Source organism: Rhea americana, unplaced genomic scaffold (assembly GCF_003343005.1).
Source record: "Rhea americana isolate MKP2758 unplaced genomic scaffold, rheAme1 scaffold_121, whole genome shotgun sequence".
Classification (NCBI taxonomy): domain Eukaryota; kingdom Metazoa; phylum Chordata; class Aves; order Rheiformes; family Rheidae; genus Rhea; species Rhea americana.
The window spans coordinates 1792146-1818543 of record NW_028185273.1 but is presented as its reverse complement, the minus strand read 5'-3'; the positions used below and the strand labels follow the sequence as shown (position 1 = coordinate 1818543).

The 26398-nt window shown below is 35.9% G+C and overlaps 1 protein-coding gene across 4 annotated transcripts in view; it reads left to right on the top strand.

Annotated features, from left to right (window-relative positions):
• STAU2 (staufen double-stranded RNA binding protein 2) overlaps positions 1-26398 on the top strand; it is a 170811-nt gene that overhangs the window by 80105 nt on the left and 64308 nt on the right. For all 4 annotated transcript variants that reach the window (XM_085325179.1, XM_085325161.1, XM_085325171.1 and 1 more), the window contains exon 12: positions 10481-10788. In XM_085325179.1, coding sequence (XP_085181305.1) covers positions 10481-10788 — 308 coding nt within the window. The remainder of the gene's footprint in view (positions 1-10480; positions 10789-26398) is intronic.

Sequence of the window (26398 nt, the reverse complement as noted above, 5' to 3'; positions counted from 1 at the left end):
TCACTTGCATGTGAAGTGCAGTTTTTAAGGCATTGGTATGTGTCACTAGCAAGTTCCACAGTTTGAGGTCAGAAATGCCACATCCTTGCAAGTATGAATGTACTAGTTTATATTTAAGAGCAACAGTTTTTGGTAAATATATCGTCTCTTGCAATGTCTTATGGAGAAGCTTTCTCACTTTTATATCCCTGCTTACAAAAGAAATATGTAGTTTGTGTTTGCCATGACCCTAAAACTTAACTAAAAATTGAGGCTCTGCTCTCAGAGCAGGCTCTGAGATTGCTACATCTACTGTTTTACATATACTGTTGGTTCAGATTTCCAGTAATTTTATTACAGTAAAACAATTGTGTCTAGTTAGGACAACATACTATATATCAATTTCCTTTTGCAAGCAGATACTCTTTCTTTGTGTGCATAACGTTCTGTGTTTTCATCTGAAACTGTGTGGAGTAAAACTGGAATAGTAAAGTGAACTTGTATATTTTAGTAAAATAAAAGATTGTATATTTTAGCACAGTTGAAGAACAGATTCCTTTATTTCCGTATTATGTAGTTTATATTTTTACTGAGAAATACCCTTCATTCTGTATCCTTTAACATACTCATTACATTTTTAGWTTTCCCTATTAAATGTCCTTGAAAACTAACTTCTGTTCCTCTCTATCAAGCACTTTCCTAGCTATCCTTGGAGCAAAGCTTCTTCCCACAGATTCACTTCTTTACCTTTTCTCTTCATTTCACAATCTTAAAGATGACTTGCAACAAGAAACTATTTGCTTCTTGGTATTAGATATCTTAGAAGTTTTTCACATGCGAAATATCAAAAGTGTTGAATATGTTCTTCCTTGATGCTTCTGCAAGAGATTTTGAAGAAGCTGTGGGCAGATCACAAATATTTCCAGCCCATATAGGAAATGCTTACTGTCAACAAAATGCTCATCTGTATTGACTTAATCAGGTCAGATCAGTATTTGACTTAATCAGGTATCAACAAAAGCAAAATGTAAAACAAAGAGAAATCCTAATACAAATTGTATTCTCTATGGAGCATATTCATGTTTTGGCTTGATATTTCTCAGTAGGGGTTATCATAAACATTATTCAGTATGTGTCCTACTATTCAGTATGCCTCCTAGAGGAGGCATAGAGTGTTTAAAATGAGGGACAAAAATGTACAAAATTAAAAGAAAAAAGTAACTGGGTGATTTTATATATGTGTGTTTATATATATATATATATTACTCAGGAGAAGAAAATGACCCCAACTGCTTTCATCTGTTCCCTCACCCTTAATTTTCCATAGAATAGTTTTCCTGTATCTGTTTCTACCAGTTTTGGGGAGCCACCAAACAAATACTGCAAAACTGAAGCTGAAACGTAACATTCAGAACGATCCTACCTCTCTGTAAAGACAGCCTCTTTGTTTTTCTTGCCTAACATTTTATTACTTGGGATTCTGCATGACTTTACAATCTTTGTTCTTCAGAGCACATCTGCTCCTGCTGTTTGTTCACCACCTGAAATCATAAGCGTTTAGGGGTGACTCACAATTAGTTACTGTGAAGATGATTAGATTGTCACCGGCAGATGATTATGATTTCAGACGGTAAATGAGCAGCAGGAGCAGATGATCTCCTAAGGAACAAAGTTACTTGATCTCATTCAATTGTTCTCAGGAGAAAACAAGCGATGAAAATAAAGTAAATAGATACTCAGAAGAGAGAAGAGTCTTGTTAATCTGTGATTCAGAAATTTCAGCATTTGTCCATAACTAATAAGTATTTTATTTATTTATTTTTTTTACATATTCCTAAACAATAAGAAATATAGAGTGGGGATAAAAGAAGTATAAAAAATATAGAAGTACATTGTGTTATTGTAAGCCCTAACTGTATGGTTACATTCAAATTATTATCTAGATGAATATTCACCAGTTTTGGGAGGAGAAAAATAAATGCAAAATAAATTGTATTTTCATGAAATTTTGCATATTAATAAGTCTTCACTTTGGAGGAAACAAAATTCTTACGAACTCTATACTTCTGATACTGAATAGTTTCATGAATTTTTTTATAGTCCTCTATGTGTTTATTTTTCAACTGGAAACTTTGATGAAGCCCTTCAGTAGCTGATTTAATGTATATTTGCATGAACAGCTCACAGTTTTGGGGGTAAAGTTTTTGTTTTGTATTTCAGACATTTTGAGTTGTAATGAATCTGTGTTATATTTTACTGAAGTATTTCTCTTAGTGGTATTTCAAAGGTGATTTGCTGTGGATTGTATCCATTTTTACTCACTAATTACTGCTTTGTTGGACTTCACTTTTGAATTGCTTCCAAACATACTGAACTGTCAATTACAATATGCTATTGCTAGGAATTAAGATTGATATGTTGGTAGTTTTATTGAATTATTTGTCATTATAAATAGAAACTACAGTAAGTAGGGTTGGCAACACTACTTTATTTGACATAGCACAGGCAGAATAGTAGCCTTCAGTCTGCTTTTTTTTAAAACAAACCTACTGCCGGGTTAGCATTATACCATTATTGCATGTTTCAGAGAGCAATTTCACCAGCTAAGCCACTAGTTTGCACTGTGTATGTGCACTCTGTATCACCACCTTGATTAGAGTCTCATAAAGAATTTGGTTATACTTAAGTAACATCTTACCTCTGTAGCTTCTGAGTTTATGTGCTGATTTTGAGAGATTCATCCCATCTTCTACAAAGGAGCTGAGATAATCATCTTTTCTTTATAACTGAAGACCCAGGAGAATCAGATTTAGAAATTGGAGAGATTTTTCCAATTTTGTCTCTCTCCTGGGTGTTCCAAGGAACCTGTTGGGTGGCTCTTGGGTAATATGGATTATGCATGTGTAAGAAACATACCCTTGGGCTATGAGGGTTGTGGTTTGATTGCCTTCAGGCTGAGAAGGAATTGAATCCAGACCTTCAGTTTTCTAGGAGACTGCTTTACCATTAAGCTTTTCATGTAATAAAGAGGGAACAGCCACTATGACAGTAGATAGTCCTCTCTGGAGGTAGGGGAAATTTCAGAAAAATTCATCTTCTGCTTTTTTCAATCTGAAATTATTACATGAATTGTACTTGTTCAAAGTTACTAGGCTTTATTCCATTGAAAACAGTCTGCATATTACATAGCAAGGCAGAGCTCTTTTTGATGTTAAATTTCAAATTCAGAGTTAAGAATGTAATTCTGAAAATGATCTGCATTTAGATTTATGTCTCAATCTGGGCAAACTGAGCAATATCCCACAGTTAACCTTAATACTATATCCTAAATACTTTCACTTTACTGAAATCTTTTTTTTCCTTTTCCCAGTTGCTTTCTCCCCATCACTCTCTTCTCACCTAGAACCCATCAGATGCATCTCCATTAGGTTAAGATAATAATTTCCTTGAAGAACTGAATCACTTGAACTGAGGCCTTATTGCTGTCAGAACCAAGAATTAATTCTCCATTCTCGCCTCTATCCTCTTTCCTTACATCAGACATCTTACCGCTATGACTTCCACTCCCCCACTTCTCTTTCCTCCTCTGATTTCATCTTCACTCATACCTATGCTGTGCTTGTTGATGTCCCCCTTGACCTTCTTAGCTTCAGCAACCTCTCTATCCTCGTCTATTAGGCTGGCTTATTCTTTCATCTCTTCTGTGTGTAGGTCATGCCTTTGTTTTCATCGTCACAATTCTCATTCTCCTCTTAAGCTGTTAATGAATGGTCTTGCCTGCACAGGTCACTCTCCAGTTGCACTTAGGCACTCTCCTAATTGCTTTACCCTCTCAAAAATCACTTTCTGGCTGCTTTTACAAGCACCTTGATCTGTCAACCCACTAGCTTGATTTGCTCCTACTCCAAAATTTGCTGATTCTCTCTGCTGATAAGAATACCGTCCTTTCTTTTGCATTTTTATTGGTTCTTTTCAGAGCCTGCTTCATCTTAATCTTAGGTTTTGCGGGTACACTGAACTATTGTATGAATCTTCCAATGCAGAAATTATCATGTAAAAATAACAGTGTAGGTGTTTTTGTCTATAACAACATTTCAAAGGATTTCCTGTGGAAATTCCCAGTTACAACTACTAAGTCTTATTTTTACCAAAGTATGATGTTCCCAAGTAGAGGAGTAAAGCTTTTGGATACTTCCAAACAATTTTCTCACATAGGTTAAACACCAAATCTTACAGAAAATGCATAGAATAAAATTTTAACTCTTCTGTGATAGTACAGTTTTATTTTTGGATGAACAGAAAACATTTTAGTAAAATTAAGATTACCGAGACCTGATTTCATGAAGAAATAAATAGTCTTTACTTCAATGTCATGGTTATTTTAAGGTTAAATAARCTAGTATTTTAATGAATGGTTTTATATAACATCAATTTGTTTAAGGTCATGTAGAGAAGATCATTTGATTGAAGGACATTCTGTAATGACGAAACATTTTTTGATGTCTGAATATTGGAGTAGCTGGTGACTTAGAAATACCACAGATAGCTGTGTTAAGTACAAAATGTTTGTATCATGGCATTTCTAGCCAAGATTGTGCATAGACTATTACTGAGAAAATAAGTCACGCTATTTACCTATTCAATTGTTTGACTGCTGTTTTCTGAGATTCCTAGTGACGTAATAAATTTTTTTTGAAAATATTCTAGTATATAAATAAGATTTTGCAATTTGTAGGATCAAATTGCAACAATTTCTTTTTATAGTATTATTTACATTATTCAGTCTTGATATGAAATGTTTATTTTTATAAATTCTCTTCTTTTTTGCTGTCTGGAGTTTTATAACAGGCCATATTCTAAGATATGTTGAGAATCTGCCAGTTCTATGGAGGAGTCATCCATTTGAAAGTCCTCTGAAAATGTTGTCCATTTTAACTTACATTATAGTGAAGTCCAGGCTGGATTTTGATCTTGCTATTTAATACCTTACTATAAAACTTTGCCACGTAGTTTCAGCAGAACAATATAGGAAGGCATTACTCAAGTTGAATGCAGGTAGCAAAATTAGAAAGTAAGCTTTTTTGAGGCTTATTTACTGAGTTTTGTATTCAGTTCCGAAAATACTGATTATCACAGAATCATAGAAGAGTTGGTATAGGAAGAGACCTCTGGAGATCATCTGGTCCAACTCTGCTGCTCAAGCAGGGTCACCTGGAGCAGGTTGCTTAGGACCGTGTTCAGTCGGCTTTTGAATATCTCCARGGCTGGAGACACCACAACCTCTCTGGGCAACCTGTTCCAGTGTTCAACCATCCTCATAGTAAAGAAGTATTTTCTTATGTTCAAGTGGAATTTCCAATGTTTCAGTTTGTGCTTATTGCCTCTCATCCTGTGACTGGGTACTACTTATGTCTCTATATAAACCACATTCTTACATCCATTACTGTGTTATTTAAAATACTGAAGTGTTAATTTATGAGCATGTTGTGTACAGGATTATATCATCGTCCGCTTTGCRTAGCTACAGAAGACACAAAAGTGTTCCCTTATATTGGTGACCCACACCAGTGGTTGTAGTGCAGAAAAGAGTACATACTCATTGGGGGTATCAGTGCAATTCATACATTAACTTACACCACTTCTGACACACCAAGTATAGCTTTCCTCTTGGTCAGATGGGAGCCCAAGGAGCAAGTTATGGTCCTCTAGGAAAGAACACAGTTGTGGTTTAGACCAAGTTTAGACAAGTCCTTGAAACAGGAAAAGTCACTGAGTGAAGGCAGAGGGAGAGCATCCTTATGGTGCTGATCAARTAGGAAAGAGAAAATTAGGTCTGGTAGGTATGTGGATTAAAATATAAACCTGGTCCTGTAGATTGTCTTTTGGAGTTGAATGATAAAATCAAAATCCCAAACTTTCCTGTTTTCTCATCTTCCTGACAGAAATAAAAATGTGAAAGTGGGATACACATGTTACCCATGTAGAGATTTAAGTATCTGAGTCTGCAAGCAATGCTATCATCACTCTGAAAATTTCTGAACTTTATAATCCACTGCTATAGGGTAACTTTCCACTGTCACTGTAGCAAAAGAATCGGTTTATGAGGAGTCTTTTTACACGAAGACACATTTGGTGATATTTTCAGTAGTTCTCCCTCCCCACCCCACAGCCCCCACGCACAAAGTTCCTCGAATGGGTAAGTGTTGTTTTCCGTGAGCTCCAGGTGGAGTAGAGATCTAGATGGCAGGAACCCTTCTGTAGAAAGGTCCCTTGCTCTCCTATGTAGCAGGACCTTGTATTAAAAAAAAAAAAAAAAAAAAAAAAAAGGATAAAAACAACAGCACTCAAAAAGATCTTTTGAAACCTTCTTCTACTAATGCCACTGTGAAAAGAAGTGGAATCAAAGCACAGAGATTATGCTGCAAGGGGAAAGGTTGTGAAGGATGCTGAGGCCTTTTGATACTTTAATCAAACATTTGCCATAGAATCTAAACTATTTTGCAGTTGTCTAGCATGTGACAGGAGAAGTAGACAATGGAAGATCAAAAAATTTCTTCTTAAGTTAGAGAAGTCTTCAGTTTGGTTTGGGATTTTCAGAGACCATAGCAGATTTTACAGGCTACAAACAATACTGCCAAGAATGAGTAAGACATGTTTTTAAATTTTGGTGATTATATTGCATAGCTGGCCTGCATATTTTTGTAACATGTTTACCCACAGCTTTAAATAATATGTATGGAAATTATTTTAGCATGTTTGATGAATGTACCTCTAAGTTATGTCCAGCAGAAGGTGCAATGTTATTGGTGTAAATGGTCGTATTGTAGTTCTTGTGACTGTCCTAACAGCTATGATGTTACCTTTGGAGTATGTTGAAGATAGTATGGGATAAATTTATGTTTAGCCCACATAATGTAAAAATTATTTTTTTCAGATAATTGACTAACAAAACTATGTATCATTCATGTAGTGAATAATATTCTCATGCAGTGTAGAGAACTGTTAAGAGCATAGTACTTCTGTTCCCATGKTTTTTATTAAAGTTCTTGTTCAAAGATGAATTATGATAATTTCTGAAGAGTTCTTTTGTTCCTATAGCTATTCTTCTCTTGATGTCATACCTCTCATCTTGTGGTAACATCATTACCACAGTAACTAAGTTGTTATGTATACACACTTTTAGAATTCAATAGAGTTGTAATAGTCAAGAAAGAGGGATGATACTAAAATAATCCTCAATATTTTTAAAATGGTAAAGAGTTAAAATAAATAAGAGCCAGATAGAAGTTTTGAAAGAGACCAAGTTTCACTACCTTTTTAAAGCAGATTTCTAAGTAGCGTCATGAAACATAGGCACTAAATATAAAATGTTAATAGCTTGCAACTATATTAATATAATGTCTGGAATATTACATTACTTGGTTTCCGGAGATAATCAGTAATGGTAATATAATACCTGCCTCTCAGATCCAAATTATGATTTAAATTCATTATTGCTTATAAAGCACTTTGAAGTCTTTGGTTGAAAGGTGTTACATAAGTATAAAGGTACTATTATTATTATTAATTTAACATCACCATTAGAGTAAAATCAGCACTTTAGGAACATTTGCTATACTATGCTTAATAACTTTTTATTCATCATATGCTGCATATTAGTTATTTTAACATTTAGAAAGCTTGGTAATCTGGAAGTGTTCCAAACTATTGTTCCAGACAGCAGTTAGATATTTGGGTGGATCATGTAAAAACAGTGAAATGGCTGAGAAAGCATGTAAAATGTTTGTTTTAAGTAATATTACATCAATGAAACAGACATCTGCAGTACTGGATTTGATTTTAAACTTTCTTTTTTTTTTTAAGTTAACATTGTGCTATTTTTTTCCTAATGTTGATATTTTTGAGGAGGTAATATGCTATTTCTAAAGTACGTTGTTTTACCTCCTTCTGTTTAAATGTTCATTTTTCTTTCTCGAGTCAGATTTACAATAGGCGAGATCTTAAGAGGTTAGGAGGTACTGAACACCTGTCATTCAGTATTGTTGTTACTGTTTGTTTTTGTAACCGAACTGTAAGAGCCAATATCTGTAATATCTATTTTGATTTTCATTCCTGATATCTCATATACAAGACTATAAAAAAATGATAAATGATGRACCGCAGAGATTGTAGCCTCAGAAAAAGGTACATAATCATTCTATGGGACACATGGGACAACTTGTCCCTCATGGGACAAAAATTCTAGGGAATTCTAGGGGAAGAAGAAGTTCTAGGGACTTCATCCTCCATCCTGAATTTGTGCCTAGCTCTGGAGAGTTCAATGCAGGAGTCTCTCTCCTCTTGGAGTTAGCTGTCAGTGTGGATGAAGTGCCCTTGGGCTGGAAGTCAGGATCTGACCAGACTCAGTAGCCCCACATAGGAAGGGTAGAGTTGATTACTCAGTTGAGCAATAAATACATCTGTTTCTGCCTATATTTATAAATTTGCTTATTGTAGATGTAACTGTAGATACTACACTTTCTCTCTAAAGCAATGGTATGAAGCACCATGTGGTTTGCTGTCTGTAAGCTCCAGAGCAGTCTTTGGCTTTGTTTTCCTCCAGCAGCAAAGAAATTTAGTGCTCTTGTGACTCAGATGTTACCCGTTACACTCCTTTGCACTGTGCAGAAMAAGCAAGGTCWAAATTTGGGGCCTTGTCCTTGTGTACTTAACTCATTCAAGTTCTGTTAGCATCAGTGGAATTACTTAGCTTAATATAGATGACAACATCAAGCTTTGCCCCCTAGTTTTTAATACTCTAATGTAAAATTAATAGCAGCACTCTTTATTCATGCCTAACAGTGTAACCAGATAGTTTATGAAATTTTGTTGGGCCTTTTGGAATGGCATAAGCTGATGTTCTCTCTGAAACCAGTATTAAATTAAAAACTAAATGTGTGAGTAAATCGATTAAGAGATTCACTTGTAAGCAGTTTGCTGGGTCAGCAGTGTGGAAGTTCGATTTTTTGCTGTGTGGTTGAAGATGAAGATACTAATTACTAGTAATATTTTTGAGTTTGCAGAAGACATTTTGTTTAAAAATATTACTTGTATTACTGGGATTAGATGAATCCTTTATAGGAAACTAGAGATTAATTCTCTTCTTTGGATTTATTCTACATTATGAAATGACTTGAATATGCACTGCAATGAATTAAGCATTGAACTAGGCAATTTCTTGTGGAATAGTTAAATCAATTAGCAAACAGGTTTATCATTCCTAAAATGAAATGCCATATAGCTCAGGTCCACAAATGTTATTTTCAGGTACATACTGAAAGATTAAAATGAGCTATTAATATGATATTAAACATTTTCAAGATTACTTTTCGATTTATTAGTCATAAGAAAGTGGTTTTCCTCTTTTATTAGCAAAATGGGTACTCAGGTTTCAAACAAATACTTCATTTTATAGGAAAACTAACAAAATTCAGTTTCAGTTCTGCACACAAGAACATCAGCAAAGCTGCTTAAGTATGTATCCCTGTGTACAAGTGAGTTGAGAGTCAAGATATTCTCTAAAAATATATTTAAAATTTTGAAATGCAGACAAATTATTCCTAACATATTAGTAGAAGTATTAAGTTTTCTGCAATTCATGTGAATAAATTCAGATTTTTTTGATATTTCTGTAGCTCCTTTTGATGTTAGTCATGAACGAAGAAAGTGTTTATGTTGTCCAAAGCAAGTAGCTATTTGCAAGCTGTAGAATGCCATGTATATAGTCAAATACAAAAAAAACTCTTCATTGGAAAACAGACAGTCAAATAAGAATCACCAGTACAGTAATGATATGACTGCAGGACAGTTTAAGAATTTTTAAGCACAGACTGCTGTTGAATTCAGAAAACATTTTAAGCTAGCAAATGGCAGTATTGCTACTGCAAGAAGCAGTCCTGCCCTCCTCCTGCCTCCCAACTGCTYGTTCTCATAAGTGTCTCTGCATGGTCCTGCAGGTGCCTGTGCTGGCACAAGAAACAGAGCAGCTGGGGAGTATAAACAACAGCTGTAGGTGGGAGAGAAAAGAACTACTTCTTATGGTGATAGTGCTGACATAGGCTAGTTTAAATTATTTGTCAAACAACAGCCTRAATTGTTGTATCAGGTAGGAGGCAGAAGATTGTAGTTAAATATTGTGCTACTAATTGGAAATAACAACAGTTCCTTATGGTTTATAGATCTACAGACCTTAATTGTTTGTATTGTGTACTCCATGCATACCACAGTTTTAAAGTCCAGGTTTATAGCTTGGGAAGAGTGGGAAAGAGGAAGTAGAGGGGCGTTTCAAAYCTGCTTTATTGCTTAAACAGATTATGCAATTTGATTTACAGTTTCTATAAAGAATGAAGAAACTTTGATTTAAAATACTTGTATTTTTCAGATAAAAAGTATTTTAACGAGAATTGTCTAACTGTTAAACTCATGCTAGGGTAATGAGGATGGTCTTTGCTTTTATTTTCAGCACCAAAGGGAATCCTCCATCTCTCCCCTGATGTTTACCAAGAGATGGAAGCAAGCCGCAACAAAGCAGCCCCTGGTACCACTGTAAGCTATTTGTCCTCCAAAGAAATGAGCCAGACTTCTAGCTCTTTCTTCAGCATATCTCCTACAACAAATAGCACAGCTACAATTGCCAGGGAACTTCTCATGAATGGAACATCCCCAACTGCTGAAGCCATAGGTCTAAAAGGAATATCTCCTGCTTCCCCCTGTTCTGCAGTGCAGCCTTCAAAACAGCTGGAGTATTTGGCAAGGATTCAAGGCTTTCAGGTATGGGAAGGGGAAAATGAAGCTCTTCAGCCAGAATCATAGCATTGCCATCAAGGTTTCAATCTTGCCCTCTTGAATGTGGGCGTGCATGTAACTTATCTTGTAAAATTAGCTGGTGTCCAAGGCAGTTTCGGGGTTCAGGGGATATAACCCTGCCCCAATATACATGTCCCTCCTTCTCTTTTTTGTTCCTTCCTTCCATTCACTTTACTACARGTCATCTTTCTCTCCTTTGTTTATTTTCCTTAAGTAGTTACAGGCTTAAAYGATGCTTTTTATTTGCACTTCTTTGAGTGTCTTCACCTCTTGGCATTAGAAGCTTTACATACTGCTCTGATGTTGGTTTCTCTCCTACAGTCTGATCCAGACAATGCTGATGCAATAACTTAGTGTTCATCATCTTCTGGGTCAGGTTGTTAAAACTGTTATTCAAGTTCCCATCCTGCACCTGCCGGTTGTAACCGGTAGAACAAAGTTGTTGTCAGAAGGTGTGACCTGAGAGCACTCTTGGTGTTAGAGCAATGTAGAATGTTCTCAATATCACACTCAATCCTAGCGAATGTAAGATGTACCAAGCTGAATCAGCATATTAGTCCATCATCACTGATAACCTATATTTAGCACTGGCRAAACCATACATTTCATATGACAGTGAAAGCCTCTGTAATACGTTCAATCATTTCTGCAGTCTAGAAGATGGGAAAAGGAAGCTTCTTCCTGATCACCTTTAGAAAATCACATGCATAATTACATGAGCGTATATATGTATGAGTATATATGCTCGTTGTATTGTGTTGCACCACTGGAGAACAGGACCAGCTGTGTAGAAATATTCTTTTTCCTGTCTTAGAGTCTTTTTCTTCCTTTCCAAAGTTGTGAATTTGTTTCATATGAAAACTTGGCTTCATATGTTTTAGCATATGTAATTTGATCATGTAACCAAATTATGGAAATGGGAGGTCTCTGTTAGAATTTTTGCATGCCTGGTAATGACTTTTTTCATCAAAGCCCATGTAACTTACAAAGTATGCAGTTTGTTGGAAGTGATATAAAAGAGGCTGCTAAAATTTGAGAAATAGTGCCAGGTATTTTGTTGGCATAAGCAGCGTAGTTCAATTACAGATAAGTAAGTCAGATATCACCAGTTGTGGATCTAGCCCAATGTTATTTCTCTCTAAAATRTACTTTCAGATTTCTTTCAGTCTTCATTTCTAAAATACATCGTTTTCAATTCATTAGTTTGTATTTCTCTTAATACAAGAAACAGTAAGAGTGTAAACCTTATCRCAGAAGAGTTAAGCTGCTAATAGGAATTCCGTTTCTCTAAGTTTCATTTGTTATCTGCCTACACTAGAAACAGATGAATTCTGATGAAAAGAAATTCAATCCGTGAAGTTTTCACTGCTTGCTTTCACATCTTGTCAGATTGCTTGTGTCTACTAGTAACACTTTATTTTCATAGAATCAATGCACAGTTTATGTTATTGTTTTGATTCCTACTTGCCTACAGTATGTGGTTACTGTAAAATGCTTAGTTGTGTTTGTCCTGTTTTTTTCATGCTTTGATTCTAGATGCTTATGTAGAAATTGTTTTTAAAGGGTCTTACCTCGAGCCAAAAATATAATCCGTTTCACTCATAAACTAGACTACTACTTTTTACTTGGCCCTGATACAATACAACAAGTTTGATAGAGAATTTCTATTATTAACATATATCCTCTCTGTATTTGACTGATGGTTTTACATCATATTAGCATGCTTTTTAACACCTCACTTGAATAAGTCTGGTATTGATGTGAAACTCTGCCACTGCTGGATTGCTGAGCTGAGGTGGAGCAGTGAACAGAATCTCTGTGGGAAATGGCTTAGTGGCCTGTCAGGTGCATATCACAGGTCTCTTCACCATTTCAGTGTAGAAAGCTCTTTGTGTTTAAGAGTTTGAAAGCCTATTTCTTTACAGGTTAATTCTCTCAGGCATATTTACTAAGTAGAAAACTACTGCATTTACAAACAGGTAGTTTGTTTCATGTTGACCCAAAATGATTTTTAAATTGTTAGCATGTATTTGTATTCTGGTCCGGATGATAACCATAGTTTTGTCTTTCATTGAAGAACGTATACATTCTGTTCTGTTACAATGTATTTTTGAATTTTTTAAAAAATCAATAAATACGCATATGCTGTTTCATTTGTAAATGTAAAAAAATGTTATTTGCTTATTTGAATGTTTCTTTGAACTTCTTTAGCTGCAGAGGACATGTCAAAAATGTGACTATTTAATTTAAATTCTTCTGAACCGTTTGTATATGATCTCAGTCATGTTCTGTTGTAAGCCCTTAATATTAAGAGTTATTGGGACCAATGTATGGAAAAATACTAAAAAGAAAAAAATACATTCTACGTCTTATGGCTTATTATTCTAAAGGCGTTTGTAATTGATAAGCAGCAGTTCAGTGTCACTGAAAAAACAGGTGTTTTGCTTGGATGCTTTCAAGGCTCAGGCTTCAAATTACCAGTGATAATTAAACCAAAATACTTCACAAGCAAGCCTTTACAAAGTCTGAATAAAGCATTTTTAGTGCTTGCTTCATATTTATGGATACAATCTACCAGTTAATTATTTTGCAGACTTTCCCAGAGATTGTTTAAAGGAAGATTCAGCTTTGGTTAAAATTGTTGTTTTTAAGTGACTGTGGTATTTTAGTCATTGTTTTGTAACTAGATTAGGAAAGTTATAGTTACATTTGCTGACAATTTAAGTGCAGTAAATTATTCATAGAGTTTGTTTAAACTGAAGCATTTAGAGAAACTGTTTACACATGAATAATTTGAGCCTCCAGTCTTTACTGAAGCAAAACACAAGTTGCAGGTAGTTATAGTCCAGTAGGAAATTCCCCTGGGAGTTTCCATGAAGTAAAGACTGTAAAATTTAAGAGGCTATTGCTGAGAGACCAAAGTCACTGTGCATGGATGGAGTCCTAATGGGTCACAGTGGTGTTAGTATTACATTTGGCTTGCTGTATTGGCAGGACTTAGATATCTTTAACTTTTTCTCTGTAGTGGCTACATAATAAAAGCTCACACAGGATGCAGTTTCTAYTTGATGCATCCCATTGATTGCAGTGATTACACAATTTATCTGTTTTTTTTTTCCCCACATCTGTTTAGTTGATTGATTTGAATGTTTTATGTTGGGCATTTCCAAATGTTTCTCATTTTCCCAACAAGCAGTGAAGACTTACATTTCTGAGTGATTGTACATACTTGAGAAGTCCTGCTGGACACTCTACACTCAGGATTACTAGCCCATACATTTCAGCTTGTGGTTTTGAACTGTACTGAGCGATGGGCCTAAACCAARTCTCTGCACCTGTATTCAGGGCTGACATTGAGGCCAAACCTTTCCCTACAGTGACTTTAAGCAACACCAAGAATCCTGCTTTGTTGAAGCTTGGATTTGGAAATCAGTCTTGGAGTGCTTGCATCTTATCACTGAGATATGTTCTTGAGTTTCAGGTAAATTGTAATCTCAGTGAATTTCAAGTAAATATCCATAGTTTTTGTGTAATCTATATGTAATTGCAAATTCCATGGAGCAGGACCCACAGATCAAAATTTAAAAAGCACCTGAATACCATTTTAAAAAACAACATAGGCACTATGGATGCCAATGGCAAGTTTTTTGAAGTTGTAAAAATATCTAAAAATCCAGGTAGATGCTTCCTGGGATTTTCACAAAAGCTACATAAATTAGGTACCTGACTTCCAGTTAAACCATAACGTGGGGCATTCAGCAGAGTGTTTTGCATGTTGAAGCTGTGTTCCCTCTTGTGCCACCCTGTGAACATGTTGCTGGAGRTTATTAATGCATTGGAGATTTCTGTCCTACGCTGTGCTGCCTGTCACAGACATGCTTAAGTCTCTTGAGACTTTCTCACAAATTCCAAGTTGCCCTTCCAGTGTGATTAAAATGTTACTTTCCTTGTTGTCTACTCTGCTCTTCTGTTGAAGGCTGTAGGCACTCTGGCAGGGAGAGCAAAAGGTGCCAGTCTGTCTTTTTATTAGCCCCTGGAAGCTCAGACTTAGCGTGGTATTTGAAAGCCATCAGGTCTAGTTTATGCTGGGCTGTGAGCTGTAGTGAGTGAGGCTCCAATTCATGGTGCCTCTTTAGACATAGCTGAAGCTGCTGAGGAGTTTAGTACCACAGAATTGTCATTTGGCTCCTAAGGTAGAGGACTGCCACCTTCTCCACCATCCACACTAAATTTACACAGGATTATGGATCAGAACCTTGCTTTTATCCCAGTCTTTTTGTGTTTGTCCAGCATTAAGCKCACTGTTAGCACCTGTTAACAGTGTTAAAGAATGTTAAACTGTCTCTGGTATTTTCAGTTTGGAAAAATTTAGGCCTGAAATCCTTGTTCAAGCAAATCTCTTAGAGGTGAGCATAACAGTAAGATCTGAGTTCAGTGAGAATTTCTAATATCAAAGGAATAAGCAAAGGATTCAGAATTAAGCCAGAAGAAAATAATTGGGATATAAATTGTATTCACTCCTTTTATATATACGTGTGTGTGTGTGTATATTCATATATATATATATATATATAAATATATATATATAAATAAAACTCTTTAAAACTTGATGCAGGTACCTTTAACTTCCATCACTAGCATTTTATTTCCAAGTATGACAACTCATGGATGAAATAACAATTTCAATTCAAAAGTTCTTTTCAAAAGCAGGCCATAATTAAGAAAAATTGCTTACTTGGTTAAATTAAAATTCATTGCACTTCAGTGGATGGAAGCAGCTTCCCTTTCATGAGTTCTTATTAGTTAAATGACCCAGTGAAATTTGCATATTGAGTTTGGCAGAGCTCCCTGGGAGTGTTAACATTAGCTATTTCCCTCCTCCTTTCTCAGCTCTGAAGCTGCTTTTTACCTCAGTAAAAGCAACACCTTATCCTTTTTTTGGTAAAACATTTTCCCTTCCCGTGGCAAGCAGTTTTTTTTTTTCCCCCCATTGAAGTTTCATCAGTCTTTGCACATAGATGCAAAGATATAAATATATGGGCAACAGGATTGTCCTTTGAAATTTCCCATAAACCTGTCACATTCATAAAAACAACCATGTTAAAATAAGGAGGAGAAGACCACAGCAAGATGTTAGCCAGCCTTTTAAACTCTTGAAGAACAAGAATCTCTGAATTAGCTTTGAAAATTGCAAGAATTTAGTGGTATTGGTTGCGGGATTAGGGACAAAAACAAGCAGAAAGAAACCCTGAACGTTCTCCATCGACCCCAGAATCAAATAGCTTCAAGAAAAAGAAGTGCTAATGTTTTTTGAGTGTTCTAGTGAATGAAGATAGGGTGAAAGCACACTAAAAATGTTCAGTATTTTACTGCATTGTCAACAGAATCCTCYTGCTGAGTAGACAGTAGCAATAAGGAAAAGAGGTGAATAAGAATGTTATGATGAAGGTAAAAGCTCACAATGTAGAGCTTTGAAGCAGCACATTTAAGTGAGGCTTTCGTGGTTTCCCAGGAAATCAGTGGACGTTTGCTGTCTCTGTGTTTCTGATGGAACGTAGAGTACCTGCCTTCCCATCCCAAATGTACTGTTTCCACTTTTACAATAGGCCTCCTTCTTTTTTTTTGTTGTTTTCATTTCCATTTCTCGCTCAAGATAGAAAGCAGCTACTTCTCTTTGCTTCTTTCACCTTTTCTCTTGACTCACTGCTGTGGGTAAAGTGATGTCCCACTGTGCCATTCACCTCCACTGTTCTGCAGTGGTTATTTACTAATCCTACCTTGCACAAGTTATAGTTAGAAGTTTAATCATTTTGTGGTGATTGTATTCAGCTGGTTATTTATTCAAGAGTGAAATGGAGCTGAGTTGTATTAAACTGAAAAACTTCCCAAACTCTCTCCTTTGAATCTTGAATAGCTGGCGTGATTTTTCCTCAGAGATTCTCCAGAATCACTTTTGAGAAAATAACTAAAATTTTACTGTATTTTGGGGGAGAGGTTCAGTATGGTGAACCTATAGATTGAATATAATTTTAATTATATCATTAGCTGTCAGGGAAAGTGTATTTTCAAAGTTTCCTAGAGGTGAATGAATTCAAAGATGTTTTTTGGCAAGTCTCCAGCTAAAGCCGATCATGGAAAGCATAGCAAGTCCTAAAAACTAGAATGTTTTTAGGTATGGTACTGTTCTGTCCTTGGACCTTTTAGCTGCAGAAACATTTGCAGCCATTCTCAGCTTGGGATTGGAATCCCAACAAATGTTCTAATAACGGGGAGTGCAAAAGTCTTATCCCTAGTTCAAATGAAAAAAACATAGACAGTTAGAGGAAGCTTTTGAAATTATAGCATCGGTCTTTCTGGCATCTTTAATGTAAAATGGATTAATGCACTTTCAGTAAAGGATTTTTAAACAAATGTTTCTGTGAAGAAGGTCATATTTCCCAAAATAAGGACAAATTGTGATATTAAAAAATGAAAAAGTTTGTAAAGCAACTCTGTTAAGAGAATAGTTTTGAAATAAGGCTGTTAAAGCAAATTTTACTTTAGCCACAGTGCAGGTCAAAAAAAGCTATAATTCTGTATGTAACAGAGCATCTGGTCTCTTACTGAAGCCATTGGAGACTGCTTAACAAGCAGGATTGACCAGACTGCAAATATTTGTGAGATTGTTCTAAAATAGTAGAATTCATTTAGGTCCCAGAAGGAGCTTTGATCAGGTGATTTACTTTAATGTTAACACTGAACAGTGGATAGAAGGTCAGTGGGAATTAGTGACGTTTATATACATATATATATATATAAGTATTCGTGAAACACCTTGGAGAAGYTATAGAGTGACTGCATTGTCATGTGTTACAACTATCTTCTTCCACAGAACACACTGCAGTCGAGTTTTGGTTCCATTCCCAGTACCTTGGATCTTAGTCAAGTTTATGAGCTGTGTATTTGCTCGTTGGGTAGATGAGTTTCTGCAAAACAACGTGTGGAATGATGTTGTGCTCTGTCATGACTGAAAGTGTTGAAATCTGTTCTTTTACAGAAAGGRTATCTTCCTGCGTGTTCATACTATGCCATACTTAATGGCCAATAAAATAATCTCAATGGCAATATTTGTCCATTACCAACAGAGTAATGTTTGGGGTGTTTTTTTTTTTTGTTAATATGAAATTGGCAGTTTCACCAAATACTGAGCAGTTGCCTGATGTTCAAATTATTATAGGCTGTCCAAATTTAACTAACATTTTTACTTCTCTTCTATACAACTGGGCAGAAATCATGAAGTGAAAATTCTTTTATCCATATGAACCTACTGTTTTTGTGCTCTGAAGAAAACTTATTCTACTGTAGCAGATTATTTTTCCACAAAACTTCCACATTTGTTCAAGACAACTGTTATTCTTGTCATAGCAGTAGCACGGATTGACAGAGAAGGAAGCTTTCTCTAAGCAGCAGATCAGTCAGGATTTTATTGATAAGTGTGTTGATACCTAATTACACAACGCCAGGAGATATTATCTCCTATTAATGGAAAGTCCTTGCTTGTCTCTCAGAATCTTGTGTCTTGCTACACTGAAAATCATCTTGAAATCAAATGGGTATGTAACATAGGTAATGGCTTCAAGGCCAAAGCCTAAATTATACTTGACTAGCCAAAAAAAAAAAATGTTGGGAGTGTGGAATATATAKAGAGAGATAAAACAGAACAAGCTGATAGCAAGAATTGTTGAGAGAACTTCATGTGAAAATCAAAGCACCTGGACTTCATTGCATTCTGTCCTATGGGTTTTTTTAATCGACTGAACTTCAGAAATGAGGTGGACAGTACCAGAGTAGATCTAYAAGAAGTGATTATATTAATTTCCATTTATTTCAGGAGGCCATCTAGGCCTATTTTTGTCCTCAAAGGAAGTCAAAATAGAGGTAGCAATTCTGCAGAAGGTAACCAAAAGGATCATTCTTCTATCAGTTTCTTTAAAGAAGGAAATGCAAGTTGGGGAAACCTGGCATATTCACGGAATGTAGTGTAGTATTTGCTACGGGAAAAATGTTTCTAAATTAATTTAAGTGCATGTAGAATTAGAGAAACAAACACAAGTCTAGCTGCAATGGGCAGTAAATTTTCTGAAACAAGGCTGTGGTCTGCAAGTGCCTGGCTTCTGGCCAGGTATCTGTCTAAACTAGTTTTTTTCTCTTCTGGCCATTGTTCCCTCTCTGTCTCTTGGCAGAGGAAAGCCCTGTGTCAAGGGCTGTTGAAAATTCCAGGAGCATCTTTTTGTTTCAGTTTCTAGAAGGAAAGAAGGTAAATGGAGAAAAGCAAGATAAAAGGCATTGCACGTGACCATGCAGTGGTCACATTGCTGCTGTGGTCGGTATTCGACCTGGGCAACAGTTTAGCTTTTGTCTTCAGCATCTTGCAAATAGCGGTTGAAACCCTCCCACATATCCCTGCACATAACTTGGTCCATGAAAAAATGTGAATTATGTTTTCATAACCAATTTTGGGATTTAGGAGTTTTATACATCTATAGGAAGTTAAAAAGCCATCAAGATCTCTCAAAATATTGTAGCCAGCACTAAACACACCAGGCCTCGCCCCCTGCCAGAATCTTTTAAAATAAATCCTAACGTGACTTGATAAGTTAGYTGCAGACCTTGACTTGGAAGAAAGCCAAAAATTTGAATGACTGGAAGTTTCAGTGAGCAAAAATGTGAAAGTGTGATGCTGAATTCATAGTAGAGTGTGGCTTAGTTTTAGTTGTAATAAGGGAACTCAGCTCTGACGCAATTTTTTTTTAAAAAGAGATGCAACAAGAAAAGCTTAAGAAGAAAGCAGACGGCAGAGTTATGGTTTACTTCCCCTGCTGCACCAGGAGACTAGGCTCTCAGAGAACAAGGGTTTTATTTTAGCTCTCATCTCATTCAGTCTCATTCAGAACTGGGGCACAAAGAAGCAGTATATTTTCAGAAATTGAATGATTTTTTATTGTTTATACACTTTATAAAGAATTGTGATTTTTTATGTGTGATGTCCTATATCTAAGTTAATGCACAAAAGCAGTGTCTGTACAATCACTAGATTTTTCAGCAAATTCAGGCAGCTGGTTTTGTGTTTGWGGTTTCAGAGTGATGCTCTTCTGGGCTCATTAATGTGATATTTTCCATTTGGGGCTTTCACTTGCAGTTTTTAAACAGAGAATAGTTAACACATCCTTAATTCTGCACTTAAGTGAGAAAGAATGTACAAGAAAACATACTCCCATTGATACTGTTGCTAAAATACTATTTTAAACTTAAATGCTTTTCTCTCTCCACACTGACCAAATTCCTCTCTCAAATGAGGCAGTTGTCAGTGATAACTGAGGCGCTCGCTCCTCCAGAACAAGCTCTTTCTCTGCATACTTTCTTCACTGAACACAAACTCTCTCATCTCCCTCATTTTTTTAGGCCATATGATGAAAACAGAAGATTGCAGGGATTTCTGTGCATGCAGTTGTCTTTTCTGTATTTACTTTGATTGTAAAATAGAAATCTAATTTTGACTCCTCTCCCTGAAGATATACTAGTCATATGAATAGTTGCATTTAATTACAACAGATAAGTTGTTTCTGCTAAAGCCACGTCAGGTGTAAATTGCATTACTTTATAATACTTTGCAGTGTTTTCACTTATGAATAATTTGTTTGTTATTTTTCTTACAGCTTCCTATTGTTCTTAGGTATTTCTTACTCATTGGTTTCAGTCTTTCTCAGGAGATTGTATTCAGTARCTCACTGCAGTAAAATTACCCTGTCTGTAGGTACGTGTGTGTTTTGGTTACAGGATACAAGAAGTGAACAGAGTAGCATGGTGCTTTTCAATGTATATATATATATTTTAATAGAAAGCCATGCCCCATCTCGTGATTTCAGGTTCCCTGATCAGACAAGCAGTTTTCTTTAGCTTAAGAAGTTTAACAGATGGAAGATAAACAGTAGGTACCTTGGTGTCCCAGTGCTGCTGCTTGCTACTGCAGCAGCAGTGGCATTAGCTGATTTTCTCTCAGTTAGAGCCAGGCATCACAGTGGTGACTAGCTCCAGGGGAAGGACAAAGGTGGGTGTCCCTTACTTCACTGAGCGCAGCACATGCCCAGACTTTCCAGATCATCTGCATCACTGAAAGCAAGAGATCTGAATTCAGAGGCTATATAAATAACATAAAACAAATTATGTACATGCATCTTTGGCTCAGATAAGCTTCCTTTGCATTTAACAGATATTTTATATGTTCCCTTTATGAACTGTATCAAATAAACCTTTTCAGACTTATTCATACGTTACATGTTTTTATAGATGGCAACTATCTGCCTTATTATAATCAAGAATATAAATAACTAGTGCACAGACCTGTGACAGTGTCTTTAGTCTGCTTACTGTCATCTACTTAGGGTACAGCAATGGTTTATTTCTGAGTCAAAAACCTTGGTTTGTGTGTTTTAGTGGAGATTTAAGGCTGTGATACCACTGGCATTCGAACTCTGTAAGCGAAGAGCACGTTAGCATAGCTCAGGATTTACTGCTGAACTGTCAGTCTTTTTGCTGCCCAGTGTCTTTAGCAGTAGCTACAATGGAGGCTTTGCCCACTGCTGGGAAGCAGACACCGCGATTAATGAACCTGAGGCGTACTAATCAAACGTATGTTTTCTTGACACAATGATTGTGTTATATATCACATATGAATGTACAGGCCTTTATCTTTCCTTAATGATCTAGCAAGGGGTCTTTTTAAAATGTGGGTGTTTTTCATGCGCTCCTTAGATTCGTTCCACAGGGGGTGACCATTAAAAACATCTGACGGGCATGCAGTTAGCCAGCTCCCTGCTGAGATTAGTAAAATACTATATTTAGTAATCGCACTACATCAAGGAACTCCAGCATTGCAGGAAACAGTTTGATTCAACGCTTTTTTTCTGATTTTTTTTTTATTTTATGTCTTATTTTTTCATCTGGGACATTTTTTTTCATCTTGGTCTTCTTTTGTATCTTCAACTTTTCATAAAGGACTTTCTTCATACTATAGGATTTCCCCTAATTTTGTTTTCTTTGTTTTTAACTGTAGTCCTACTCCGTTTCTCACAAATAAAATCTGTGGAATTGTAAAACAGATACTAAGAATGCCAAGCGTATTTTGAATTTCTAATATGCTACTCCATGTTTTAAAAGACTAATTATTATTTGTTGGAAAATCTCTATAGATAATACCAGGATCTACACTTTTAAGTACTAAAATAACATATTGTGTGGAGTCCTAGAATTTACTTTGAGAAAATGATTTGAAATTACCAAGTATATTTAAATTATTTTATCATCAGGCATATTTCTTCACTGGTATATAGGCATAAAACAGAGTCTTGGCACAAACAGGATTTTTAGATTTTCTTTAGCAGATCACATGACTCCTGGGAGATAAGTAACAGAAATAGTAAAAGATAAATATGGAAAAGAGAATTATTTCACCAAGAAGTTGAAGGAGGAAAATGCTTCATGAGGCCATTGCCTAAGTCAAAGCTACTTACTTTAACATTTGATTTTTGAGTCACATTCTAGTTGGTTGGCAGCTGTAAATCCAGAGCAACCTATGTAGAATCTTTGAAATTATTCTGAAAATTCTGGAGAATGTTTGGTGCTTTCATTTTAAGGGGCAGACTTAAAGGAATACCAGCCTTTGTTCTAGCAGAATAGTCCTGGCTTGTCAATCCAGAAGATTTGTGCACTGCTGAACATAATGGCATTTTATTACCTAGTTTATTTCTGTCTAGCATTCTAAGACTCCTGCTGATGCTTTGACTCAGAGTAGTTTTTGGTTTAGAAACACGGACTCCAGTGTCACAGATGACTTCTTTCTTTTAGTAATTCATATTATTTTTTTTTAAGTTAATAAATGTTCAAGAAAGGAAGTGTTTGGCCAGACAGAATTTGTGTTTCAAACTGTGAACATCTAAGCAGCAGTGTGTGAAAATACTAGCCTTTATTTTCGCTCACTTCAGTCTCTCAGTAATACATAGTTAGCTTGTTTCAAACAGTAGTTTAGTATCTCACAGTTAAGCTTAATTATTATGCATTAGTATAGCAGGTCTCTCCTCTTCCTGAGTTGTAAGTCAGTAAAACATAGCTCCCACTTTGCATGCAAAAGGATGGATGTTTAAATTCAGGAATGCCTGCTGAAGACCAGGAGACTACTCCTAGCTTGGAGTTACAGGCATTGTATTTGCAGAATAATATATGGCCCTTATAGACTATGGCCCTTATCTGAAATTGCATAGTGACTCAGTGTTTTCAGCTAGTTTCTTGCAAAAGAAATCCTGCAATGTTTTTACAGTTTCTATCAGCATATTTAAGCATAGTGAAGGATCTTATAATAAAGCTAGATTCAAGAAGCATGTACTTACATAACTACAAGAGAAATGAGAAATTTTGTACTTTTAGAACAGCATGATGGTAGAAATAGCCCCAACTGTAATTTCTTATGCGATTTTATCCAGTGCAATTTAGTTTTTCCTTTATGAAAAAAACATATAAGATTGAGAATTTTGACTATGCCATTCCATGTGCAGTTGTAACATTGCAAACATTCATTTTATGTCTTTCTTTATGTGACGCTATAAATGTACTTCAAAATATTTACATCTCTTCAGTAATGTAAAATATTACAAACAAGGGCCAAATTTTGACATAGTTGTAAAATGGATTCAGACCATCACATACATTTCAATATACATATGCCGGTTAGTAGTATCCCTGCATGCATAGTCATACCATACAACTTATTTTATTCCGGCCTGAAGTAATCTCTTAAAAGGGTACATAGTTGCCAATCCTGAGAATATCTTACATAAAAGCATTCACGTACGAGTAAATCCATGGCATGCACTTGTGGAAAAAAAATATCTAAAATTATCTAAAAATTTCTCTCTTTTTTTGGTGTTTGGGATGCACTTTGCATTTTATAGACAGAGGTTTTGTGCCTTGTCTCCTCAGAACAATGGAGTGCTGTGGTTGGGATGCCTGAGCTAGTTATAAATGATTTATCTCTGATTCTAGAAGTGTGTAGTTACCCAGGAGAAAAACTAGCAGTGCGGTGTGCTTTTTTCCAGTAAAGGAGCAGACTCATTTAGAATTATTGCCAGGATCTTGTTGTGGCACTGCTTGGTGCTGTGTAGACATACCTTGGAAGAGAATTACGTGTAAATCACTCATAATAGTTCGAGGCTGAATCCTTAAATTTTGCTCGGAAATTTGCACAACTTTTCCTACAGGCATCAGTACGTTCACATGGGCTTTATTTTCTAACCAAATCCTAATGCTGTTCTTTAAAGTCTGTTATATGTTATCCAAATAAAACATTCTGAATTTTAATGAGAGAAATTTCATTGCTGTTTAATCCTTAAAGTGCACTGAGCTAATTTATGAATATGCCTTAATTACAAAGAAATTAAAGCCTGAAAATTAGGCACTGCACTTGGATAGCAATTGCTTTCATAACCCTTTTATTTTTACCTCCCTAATGTATGGAAAGGGAAAATGCCTGACTGCGGTTAGGCTTAAGGCCTTAACCATGGATTATAGTCCCAATGCTGCCATTCACTGCTGCCAATTCTGTGTGAATTTGGGTGAATCAGTTAACTTCAGTCCACAAGCTGCCCTTACCTGCCTGACAGAGCAGGTAAGATGAGCAGTAGCTAAGCACTCTCAACTCTTCAACTATGGACACTTAGTAACTTAAAAAAGCAAAATATTATTGCAGTTATTAATATGGCCATATAATCACTCTTGGTGCACTTGGCCAGCCTTCAGTTGCCACTCCTTGATCACAGATACTGAAGAAAGCATTTGCTCTGCCTTCATGTTTCTTGCCTTAGATGCTAATAATATCCTTAAATCAGTTTTATAGATATTCAGGTTCCTCCCATGCTTAGTCATACTAGTATGGGCATATCAACTGAAACATACTTCTCACTGAAGGCATCTGCTGCTATTCAGACTATTCAATAGCTATTAGACTACTACTATTTTTTCCGAAGTGTCTATTTTGGGCATTCTGCTTTGTTGACAGAAAACAATCTTTAGATCATAGATCAAATATGAAGAAGAAAGAGAATTAAAATAGAGAAAGAGAATTAAAATAGAGAGAGCTTGAGAATGTAGCAGCTGTACTGGTTAATAACAACCCAGATTTACTGGGATATCACACACACACGTGCCAGAATGTGTAGAGCAAATCAGAATGTTTCTGTTGACTGTACAGAGAGCTGTAGCACAGAGAGATTTGATGACAGGAGAAACTTTGATTTTGTCCCCCATTCAAAGACTAGTCGTTTGCTTTTATGTCATTGTTTAATATCATTGACATAGAAAATGTTTATTTTGGTTAAACTGAAGAGCTTCAGCATGGTAAGAGATTAACTAGAGAACTATTGGCTTAAGAAACTACTAAGCAATGGTCTGTTTCCAGTAAGATGAGGCCAAAAGTGCATCAAGAAATTCCTTCAGTAGGGTTAAACCTAGAAGGAAATTAGACTTCCAGATTTATTGTATTTTCATCTTGGAACTACAGAGGAGTCACAGATCAAATCTCCTGCTATTGCAGATTACCATGTCATGTAATACTTACTGTAGTCTTTCTTCTGGGTATCTCTTGTCCTGTCAGCTTGTAGCCCAGTGGACATTAGTGAACCGTTCATATCATTCTGATGGACAACAAGCCTACAATATGCTATGCAGTTCCAAAAGYTCCATTGCTCCATTTTTTTCATGTGCACTGTAAGACTTGTCTTTCCTAGGAAAGCAGCTTTTGGCCCTTGCACTATGTCTTACTCGCAGTGCAGAATCATCCGCGCATGCTTCTCTGCTCCATTTCTCCAATTCATACTCCCACAACAGATAGCAGAATATCTAGCTTGCAACCAGATACCACAGTTGTGGAGGCTTACTAAGTTCTTTTCGTAACAGTAGTCCCTGACATTTAAAGAACTTGAGTTTATATTTGCAAGCCAAATTTCATACCTTCATACCTCTTTCGATTAATCAAAGTTAAACCATTGTATATGTGAAGGGGCCTCTTGTGGTTTCTAAGTAAGTAGTATGGCTTTTCTGGCAGGGAGCCATAAGCAATTTAGTAGGCATATATTGTGAGGGTTGAGAGAGGAAGAAAGGATGGACCAGAAAGCTTTAAGAAGGGCTGAGTTAAATAAATATTTCTGTACGCAGTAAAAGGAGAAGTCTACATTCTATAACTTACATTTGACCGCAGCTAAACTGTTTTTATGTGTTGTCATTAAAGTTAATTCTGTAGTGTACCAAGACTTGTTTTTCCTTTCACTCAGCTGGCTTTGCATTGGTTTAAATTCCCAATTTACACCTGTGGCAGAGAAGAGTTAGGCAAAATGGGGGTAGTACACATGGTATGCAGTTAAGTATCATTGACATCTCTAAATCACTTCTACAGGAATAAGTCTAATATAGTTCCTTGTTCTCTTCAGAAATATTAGTATTTAATTTTGTAGCCTAAGGTTGAGGATGAGGCTTTATTATATAACTTTCC